The sequence below is a fragment of the Bidens hawaiensis genome, unplaced genomic scaffold, assembly GCF_021521415.1.
Source record: "Bidens hawaiensis isolate Kalapana, Puna unplaced genomic scaffold, B.hawaiensis_p1.1 tig00014774_1, whole genome shotgun sequence".
NCBI classification, from domain to species: Eukaryota; Viridiplantae; Streptophyta; class Magnoliopsida; order Asterales; family Asteraceae; genus Bidens; species Bidens hawaiensis.
This window is the reverse complement of record NW_027492301.1, coordinates 247,676-258,066: the sequence shown is the minus strand read 5'-3', so window position 1 is coordinate 258,066 and position 10,391 is coordinate 247,676. Positions and strand designations below refer to the sequence as shown.

Sequence of the window (10,391 nt, the reverse complement as noted above, 5' to 3'; positions counted from 1 at the left end):
TTAACCATCTTCACACCACATTTAACCATCTTCACAACATTCATCTTCACACCAAATTATGAATCCTAACTCGAACCCGAACCCGAACACGAGCTCAAGCTCAACACCGAACCCAAACCCGAACCCGAATCAAAACCCGTGGGATCCGAGTTGTATGTGGTGGGCTAGTTTGCTCGCAAATAACGTCGACCTTAGCAACCCGTTCTATGCAAACCAAAAACAACCGATGATTCCTCCACCCATGCCACCGTTTACCCCCGATATGTTATTTCTGGCGCCAATGCCGTATACGTCCTCGCAAGTACCACAAACCCAAATACCCGAAACGCAAGTACCCGAAACGCAAGTCCGGCGTCCAAAAAGAAGACATAAAAAAGGAACCCGGGTGACGTTCGAACAACCGAAAAGGTCAAACGACAAATGTGGGAAGCGGGCGAGGTAATGGCGTTAGCGTTAGCGTGGATCGACTCTTCCGAAGACTCGATTCAAGGTATATTATAAAAATATTTATATGTTTTCCATGTTATATTTTTTTGTTTACTAATACTAAGCTTTTATATGTATTGAAGGTGACGGCAAACATTCGCCGGAGTTTTGAGTATAAATACGCACCAAGTTCTTTGCTTTAATGGGTCGAGGAGAGTATCACGGGAACGATTCCGTCTACAACAAATGGAAGTCATTACGCACAAAAATAACTGACTTCACAGCCGTTCACACCCGCGTGCAAAACAACAGAAAAAGCGGCATGAGCGATGCCAATGTGTTAGAGGCATGCTTAAAACAATACAAAGCCCTTTATGATAAAGATTTTAGTATGTTGAATGTTTGGAGACAATGCATAAGCTTGCCAAAGTGGCATACGGTCCCGACATCATCACCACCGCGACCGTCCAAACGGTCATCTACTTCGGCCAATCAATCGTCGTCGCATCCCATGTCCGTTGGTCGTTGTCAATTTAATCTACACGAGTTGGATCCGGAATTAATTTTTGATGAACCGGATGAGTTGCCACGGCCGGTAGGAAGAGATAAAGCCAAGGCGGCGGCTAGAGGTGAAGGATCTTCGTCCAGAACCACATCCTCTAAGAGTTCCGACATGAGCTAGCATCTTGAAAACTTGGAGCTGAGGCTAGCCGAGATTGCCAACATTAAAAAACAAAAACACGAGGGCCTCATGAAAGTGCACGAAGAAAGAAAGGCGATGCTTGCGAAATACAAAGCGATGCACTTGGAGCAAACGAAACAAAAGGAACTTGAGCTTATCACAAAAGATCTATCACATCTAGATCCTGTGTCGCGGGTGGTGATAGGAAAAAGAAGAGCAAATATATTGGTCAAATATGCAAACGAGGATGAGGACGACGACGACGAGCATTAGTTATATTTTTATTTGTAGGATTTTATTTTTATTTGTAGGGTTTTTATTTTTATTTGTATTGGTTTTTTTATTTGTATGTTTTTTATTTTTATTTGTATTGGTTTTTTTGTTTTATAAAAAAAACAAGAAAAAAGGTTGGGCTTCGAAGCCCCCTCATTATAGAAGGGCATTATGCCCTGAGGCTTCAATACCCCCAGTGCCCACGTGGCGCTGATGTGGTACTGTGAAGGGGCTTCGAAGCCCCCCACCATAACACACGGCCTTAATGCAATTTTTATTTCTACAAGTAAATAAGTAATATATAATGTGAGAACATTGTGTTATAGTATTCTGTAAAAAGTATATCATTCGTTAAAAAAATAGTTTAAAAAAATATATTTTCACTAAGTTTAACGATATATAAGCAATGATTTAGAGTATTCTCATCCAATCCCTCATATTATGTGAGGAGTGTTTTTATAATTTAGAGAGTGATTTAGGATGTGAGTGAAAGGTTTTTATATTTTAAAAAAAGTAGTGATTTTTCTGTATATTTGAAAAGTTACTGTTCATCCCATATAATTTTTTAATATATTTTGAAAGTGGTTGTGAGTGAAGGAAAGATAAAAGGTAATGATAAAAGGTATAAAAAGTATTATTTAATTGAAATTGAGAGAGAAAATAAAGTGAGTTTTAGTGTAATTTTTTGTTTAGAGATAGAGAGTGGGATGAGAATGCTCTTATGATTATGTCTATTTTGATAAAAGATTTGTAACAAGCTAAGATGTATCTAAAATAAAGTTAATATATATGATGTTTTGAAATATAATTTGATGTCATTAGGCTTCTAATCTGGTGGTCAGGAGGTTTCTTGTAAGGGTATGATGGTGCTGGTTCGATCCTGACATAAGGAATGTTGTCAACATCTTTCACAGGCTTAGGAACTTAGCTTTGAAAAAAAAAGAAATATAATTTGAAAGGAAGAACTTTGTATTTGGTACAAGGTTGTCCAAAAATCTGAATAGACGGGTCTAACAAACTTTTAGTAGTTTACAAATAAGGCTCAAAATGACTGATAAGCTCTTTAGCATGGATTTTACACCCACCCGTAACATGACTCATTGCCAACCCAAGTGTCTACATAGCTTGTTACTAACCTTAAGAGATAAAGCTCTCTTTTCCATATCAAACATCTACCACTATCTTGTTCGATTCCAAAAGGATTAATTATCAAAAGGACTAGGTTATATTCTCGAGCAACAAATGTATTGCTTGTATGTTTTATCTTGAAAGAAAAACACAAATAGCTGTAAAATCTATTTTAAGATAACTGTATTATACCAATAAACAATTGATCTAGTGATATAGTGTTTGCCCTCCTACAAATGTAATGGCGAGTCAAATTCCTTGCAAGTACAATAAGTTATGGTGGAATGACAATGCTAAAAAATTAGTTGTTAAAAAATACAAAGAGAAACTCGAAAAATATCACTTGCTTCCTAAAGATACATTAACACACTTATTTTATCTTTATTTGTTAAAAACTTGTTAAGATTTTCTAATAAAATAGACTAAATTCACAAATACACTTAATCAATGGTAAACAAAATTAACAAACAAGGTTAAGATTTTCTAATAAAATAGACTAAATTCACAAATACACTTAACCAATGGTAAACAAAATTAACAAACAACTTTCCATATAACCTGAAAAGATGAACAACCAAGTTTTTGTAAATGAAATCAACTAGTTATAGATTAATTTATAAAACCCAAGGAACAGTCATACGTAGAAATAAAAATCTAAGGAACAATTTAAGCGTTTAAGTTCTGTCATTAAATACTTACACGATTTTTCTTCAATCTTATGAAGTTGCTTATGCCTATGATAGGTTAAAAATAGTAACAACATTGTTTGGAATTAGAAAGGGTAACATTTATGGTTGCATGATGATAAAGTTGATTTTAAAATAACCAATTTTGATTGAGATATAAAAAAGCATATTGATTTAGTTACTGGCAATAGAATAAGTCATCATTTTAGGTTGTTGGTGGAAATTTTAATGTTTTTTGGGTGAGGGGGGTCCTCCCGACAATGAGATTTGGAAGGAAGATTGCGTCGGTGATCATCCCATCCGAGTCGAAGCTACCGGGAAACCGAGTTGTGACTCTGGCGTGGTTGGTCAAACATAGCCGATTCATCTCTCCACGTTTGATGGGGTTATAACTTCTATTATTATATACTTGTTTATATTCCCTTCTTTCTAATATGTTTCACACATGCTTCAAATGGGTTAATTGCATCTAGAATGCTGTACTTTGCAAATAACTTTTTTCATTCGAAGTATATTTTTAACCTTTAACAGGTGGTTATTTTGTATGTGTAAATGTGATTTGACCGAATTTATATTTGATATATGTATTAGAGGGGCTACGTCGGTCAGTGAGAGATATAGGAATTCTAGCATGTGGGTGTTAAAAAAAAGGTTAACCTAAAACAAGTCAGTCAAACCAAAATGGGTCTTGCTAAAATAATTTACGTTAAATAAACTTCGTATAGAAATGTAAGCAACAAATATTATTATACACAATAAACAAAATATATATTACAATTGATCTTCATATGATTTCATCTTTGAAAAACGATCAATTATAGCTTCGTTCGTAATTATTATTTTTCAAAACAAAATTAAACTTGAGATGGACGGTAAGGGGGAAGGTGGTGGGCCATGGGCTTCTTTTCACACACACTCTCTCATACACTAGACATATACATATATGTATGGCTTTAACCGAATCAGAGATTTATCAAAAGGGGCTTTATCAAGAGGAGCTTTAATAACTTGTTTCTTATGTGGCGATGACGTGAAAGGGTCAAAGCCTTCTATAACACACAATCTTATAGTTTGACCATACAAGTTTTATACATCAGATATTCATGATTATTAGTGTGTTGAGTCAATAGAAATAAAATGATTACAATCATGTAAGGGTTTTGGTTTGAGCAGAGGGAAGATCTCGTGTGTGGGTGTGTTTTTGTTGCGTTGAGATTTTTTCATCCACTAATAGAATGAAGTCTTCTTATTGACTTTCTTTTTTCAACCCATAATAAAATTAGTTTTCTTATTGACTTTCGTAAATCTTCTTTTTTTACTCCATATTAAATCATTAATCTTCCGAAATTTTATGCATTTTTCATAGTATATTGTATGGACATGTTTTGAAATAATAATAATAATAATAATAATAATAATAATCTATCACCTAAATATATATTATTATTATTTAGGTGATAGATGTTTAGGATGACACTGAATGATCATGTCTGGGCAACACAAGCGTAGTTGGGACAGCTGTGGCGGTAATCTATGCAACGTAGGTGGCAGCAAAGGTGTGGTAAGGCTGAGGGGTGTGGAGCGCTAGAAAGGGCGCAAGAGGCCAGCCGGTCGCGCCCCGGGGCGCGAGGACCACACCACCGGGGCGCGAGAGGGGCGCGAGCGCGGAAAAAGAGGCAGGCGCAAGGGGTCTCGCGGGAGCTGTTGGGCGTAAAGGGACTTGGGGAATTGTGAAAGAGACGTTGGGGTCTTAAAAATGAGCCGTTGGCTCTTTAGTTAATTAAAAAAAATTATTTTTTCTCTATATATATCTATATCAAATACAAACCAACAACAATATAAAACATACAATTTTCTCTCTATTAAACCTATATCAAACCCAAACCAACACCAATATCACATACCAATATCACATACCACACCCAAAACCCAAAATCACCCCATCTTCCAAACCTTTTTTTAAAAACATGGCTGGAAATTGGTACCCAAACCTAGATTCAGATTACAGTTACGACGATTTATGGTCGGCACCGGACCAAGCGATGTTTTATTCGGGGTCGCAACAACCATCCGGCTTTCAACCATCCAACATACAACCGTCTCCTAACTTTGTAGTTCCGGAGACACAAGAACCAGAAGGTGAAGCTGCGGGACAAAGAAGACGCTCCATGGAGGTGGTCTCTAATGACAAAAAGGAAAAAAAAAAGAATGAGAGATTTGGAATTCCTTACAAGAGACTTCAGTAACCTAAATCCGGTCGACCAAATGCTGATGGAAAAACAAAAGGAACGTATCCGGAAGAGGTTGATCGAAGAAGACCAAGCCGAAGAATAAGAATAATGTTTTTTTTAGTACTTTAATTTTTTTTTTAGATATTAACGTGTTTTTTTAATTAATGTATGTTTTTTTAAATAATTTATGAGTTTTTTTAATAATACGTTTTTTTAATACATTTATAAAAAAATTAAAAAAAAAAAACCGCTCGCGCCCCTCCACACCATGGCCCGGGGCGCGAGCACCACTACCAACACCCATCTTATCAAGTTTCTCTCTCTGCCACACGTCACAATATTATTGGCTGGCGCCCCCACTCGCGCCCCCCACACCCCTCAGCCTAATAAGATGCGTCGCGATAATGATAATAGGGTGGGAAGTTGAGACTGGATGGTAATGCAAGCTGTAAGTAATAGCAACAGTAATATATTTAACTTATTTTTTATAGTTGTTTTATCATTCTAACTCAAATTATTTTGATAGTGAGCTCACAGTTATTATTAATTACAAATCCTATTGCAAAATGCCCACTTCCATTGCATCAAAATTCAACCCCTTTGACAAATTTCGACTTCTTCACTTAACAAAGACACGCTATCAAACATTTTTATTATACGCATACGTTGTTTTTTATTGTCTCAAAATACGTGTAAGCTTTTCTTTTCTCAAAGGAATCCACTATTCAAAACCAGTCGGCGGCAACTAGCAATAAAACGTTTTCCACCCGCCCTTATTTTACAAATTTAATCTAATAAGGCTGAGGGGTGTGGGGGGCGCGAGAGGGGGCGCGAGTGGGAGCTCCAGCCAATAATATTGTGACGTGTGGCAGAGAGAGAAACTTGATAAGATGGGTGTTGGTTGTGGTGCTCGCGCCCCGGGCCCTGGTGTGGAGGGGCGCGAGAGGGGGCGCGAGCGGTTTTTTTTTTATTTTTTTATAAATGTATTAAAAAAACGTATTATTAAAAAAACTCATAAATTATTTAAAAAAACACACGTTAATTAAAAAAACACATTAATATCTAAAAAAAATATTAAAGTACTAAAAAAAACATTATTCTTACTCTTCGGCTTGGTCTTCTTCGATCAACCTCTTCCGGATACGTTCCTTTTGTTTTTCCATCAGCATTTGGTCGACCGGATTTAGGTTACTGAAGTCTCTTGTAAGGAAGTCCAAATCTCTCATTCTTTTTTTTTCCTTTTTGTCATTAGAGACCACCTCCATAAATCGTCGTAACTGTAATCTGAATCTAGGTTTGGGTACCAATTTCCAGCCATGTTTTTAAAAAAAGGTTTGGAAGATAGGGTGATTTTGGGTCGTTTTCTTCCTAATAATAATCGTCAACGGCACTCTTTTGTCGTTTTCTTCCTTACACTTACACACACGACCGGCACCTCAACTCCTCCGTACCACTCTGCATATAAATAACCCCCCCATTCACCACCTTCTTCTTCACTCATCCTATTCTCATTAATGGCATCTCCAACATTCATCCATTCCAACTCTCACATGGACAAGCTCACCTCCGAAATCTTCTCCATCCTCGAAAACAAATTCTTATTCGGCTACCACAATAATAATAGCACTCCACCCACTAAAGACCCAGTTTCTGTTCCAATGGAAGAACTCAAATCCGGCAGGCACGTCACCGGAAAAGTCAGAGTCCTGTCAATCGACGGCGGTGCCGCCACCGACGGAGTTCTCGCCGCCACGTCAATCGTACACCTTGAATCCTTCCTCCGCCGGAAGTCTGGAGTTCAGGATGCTCGCATTTCCGACTTCTTCGACGTCGCCACCGGCTCCGGCATCGGCGGCGTACTGGCAGCTTTACTCTTCACCAGAGGAAAAGACGGACAACCCTTGTTCACCGCCGCCGACGCCCTGCGATTCGTGGCCGAAAACGGGAATAAAATGTCACGCGTTTCGAAACAAGGAATATTCCGGCGGGTTTTCGGGTCTCCGGCGGCGGGTGGGAAAATATTCCGTCGGACGTTTGGGGATCTGACTTTAAAAGATACATTAAAAGCGGTTTTGATCCCATGTTACGATCTTACCACTGGGGCGCCTTTTGTGTTTTCTCGTGCTGATGCTGTGGAGATGGACGGTTGTGATTTCAAGATGAGTGACGTGTGTGCTGCCACAGTGGCTGGTGGGCCCGTTGAGACGGTGTCGGTGGACCGGAGGACGAGGATCTCGGCTGTTACTGGGGAGCTGGCGATGAATAATCCGACGGCTATGGCGATTACACATGTGCTTAATAATAAGCAAGAGTTCCCGTTTTGTAACGGTGTTGATGACTTGCTTGTAGTGTCGTTGGGTAACGGAGAACCCGGTTGTGGTGTCATTGGGAATCAAACGCCTTCGCGTGCGGCGTTGGTTAAGATCGTTGGAGAAACAGTTTCTGATACGGTAAAAAAGTTTTACTAAACTATATCATACATATATCTTTTAAAACTCACACACCCTACATAATCCCACATAAAAAGAATGTATGGGTAAGTCAAATATGTGTGGATAAAAACAGAAAAGATACATTAGTAATTAGATAGCCATCAATCCGTGAATAGTAAATGTGCCAATTTCTGAAAATTCCATGCCTTTTTTTTTTTTGACGTTAAAACTCATAATAAAATAAATAAAAGTGTAGATTAGTTAAAATATTAATTAAGTATTTAATATTAGAAATTTAGCGGACAAAATCTAAATAATATTTTAGGTGACACACTATTATTGCAACTACCGTAATGGGACCACGACAACTATTGTTGATACCGTCGGTAGGGGGGTTATTGTCATTATTGTATTTAGATTTTAGAAGCTACAAAATTGAATGACAAGTAAAGCTAAAAGACTATTTTAACCCTATTCAAATAAAGATAATTGGCTAATTATGGTTTTTTGTATCATGTCTATAGGTTGATCAAGCGATATCAATGGCATTTGGCCAATCTCGAGCTAGTAACTATGGTCGTATTCAAGGTAACAAAGGTTTTACGGATTCGAACAAAGGAAAAGAACAAAACATCCTTAAGTTGGCCGAACATATGTTGAGACAAAAGAACGTTGAGTCAGTGTTGTTTCAAGGAAAGAAGTGTACCAAAACAAATCTTGATAAGTTGGAGCTTTTCGCAGGGGAAATCGTTAAGGAAACTGAAAGGCGGAAGCTGAATATATTACCCACGATTGTGTTAAGGCAGACAACTACATCGTCCTCGCCAAGGACATCCTCCGCCACAACCTTATCCGTGTCTTCTAATTAGTTTTCAAATTTGTTATGATTCAAAAGTGAACCGTACGCTGTGGAGGAAGAGGGTTAAAACACCCATAAGGAAGATTAATTATCTTGTGGTTTGCATTTAGGGTACAATGTTATGATTGATAGTTTTTTTAATTGTGTATATAGAAAGACTTGATGATCTGTATTAGAAGAATTTAGTTGGATCCCGAGCAATTGCAATGTATGTTAGGGTGTGGATTTAGTATTAGAGAAATGAGTGAAAATATTTTATCTGAGGTGGCAATTTTAAGAAATTATTATGCTTTTTTTATAATGTCAAAAATTAAAGTAGTTAAAATCGCCACTCACTCACCTCAATTACTATCGAGCTAAGATGTCCTAAAATTAGGCACATCACGAGTACACTATTGTACCATTTACATATGATTAAAAGTACGATCACCCAACTAAGATAGAGAGTTAGGTGAAGCGAGCTTAAAACTTTTTAAAATTGATCTCATTTATAATTTATCATGTCATTAAAAAAATTATGATTTATCATGATGTCTTATATGATACCTTGATGGGAACACGTATGTCTTAATTGATATCAAAGTAACAATAGCATACGAATAAAGAACTTGACAATAATAACATATAAATGTGGCGTGGTTCATTTCATCTATGTGATTAGGCTATGTCTACAACTGAACAAGAGAGTTATGTAGTTTTGGAACTCCAATTTTTCTACAATTTACAATTTGATAACATATCTTTATAATAACCGAATTAAAATTACCAACTTTTCATCATGTTCATCTAACTGAGGGCCATTTTGTATAAGCCAAGCGGATGCTTCTAATTTTATTTGGGGAGCATATGATTTATTTTTCTTTTAACGCCATTTTTATTACGTGTTACACACTATATTTGAAGTCTTAACTTTAGAAAGAAAATATTTATCTAAAGGCGATACTTATCTAACTCCTTGATACCAGTAAGCCAAACATCCATATGTTTGTTAGTTTATAGTGTAAGAATAAATATATAATATATATTTGTTAATATGGCCATCGCTATCATTTATATAATACTAGATCAAAATAATTAAATGATACCTTATTAATTATTATATATTAGTTTGGTAACTGTTGATAGACTATATTACCGTTAGTAGCTAATAAAAGATTTCCTCTTGGGACTTGGGTGTATATAAAAGAGAGATTAGCTTAATATCATAACCTAATCGCACACAAAAATAATTTTCCGTGTTCCTCTTTCTCTTGAAATCGGTTTCCATCAAGAAACCATAAACCACATTCGTAACTTTACATCCTAAAGGCGAACTCGACCAAGCTGACAATTATGTTGTATGGATCATACTCATCTGTTGTGGCTACTCTTTATGCCGTAACATGTACGCATATAATTATACATTTATCATATTATCATGTTATTCCATTACTAACATGAAGAATCTCATCAGCATATGGTGCTAAGAACATCAACTTGCATGATTCCTAATACTTTGTACTTGGATTGTACTACTTCGCTAACTTCCGGCACATACTATTTGGCCATAAATAAACCATTGCATGAATCAAGTTGACCTAATGCTAGTTGATACATAAGGAACATTAGTCATCTTATTCTTGGCTTCACTATTAGATGTAACTTCTCATGAGTGTACTCTATAAAATTTAACAT

General features: G+C 36.7%; 1 protein-coding gene across 1 annotated transcript; it reads left to right on the top strand.

Moving 5' to 3' along the window:
• The first annotated feature begins 6,936 nt into the window (after nucleotides 1-6,936).
• On the top strand, nucleotides 6,937-8,727 carry LOC143547648 (patatin-like protein 6). The gene is made up of 2 exons (XM_077039025.1): nucleotides 6,937-7,876; nucleotides 8,383-8,727. The coding sequence occupies exons 1-2, from the start codon at nucleotides 6,941-6,943 to the stop codon at nucleotides 8,725-8,727; spliced, it is 1,281 nt and encodes a 426-aa protein (XP_076895140.1). The 5' UTR covers nucleotides 6,937-6,940.
• Nucleotides 8,728-10,391: the final 1,664 nt, after the last annotated feature.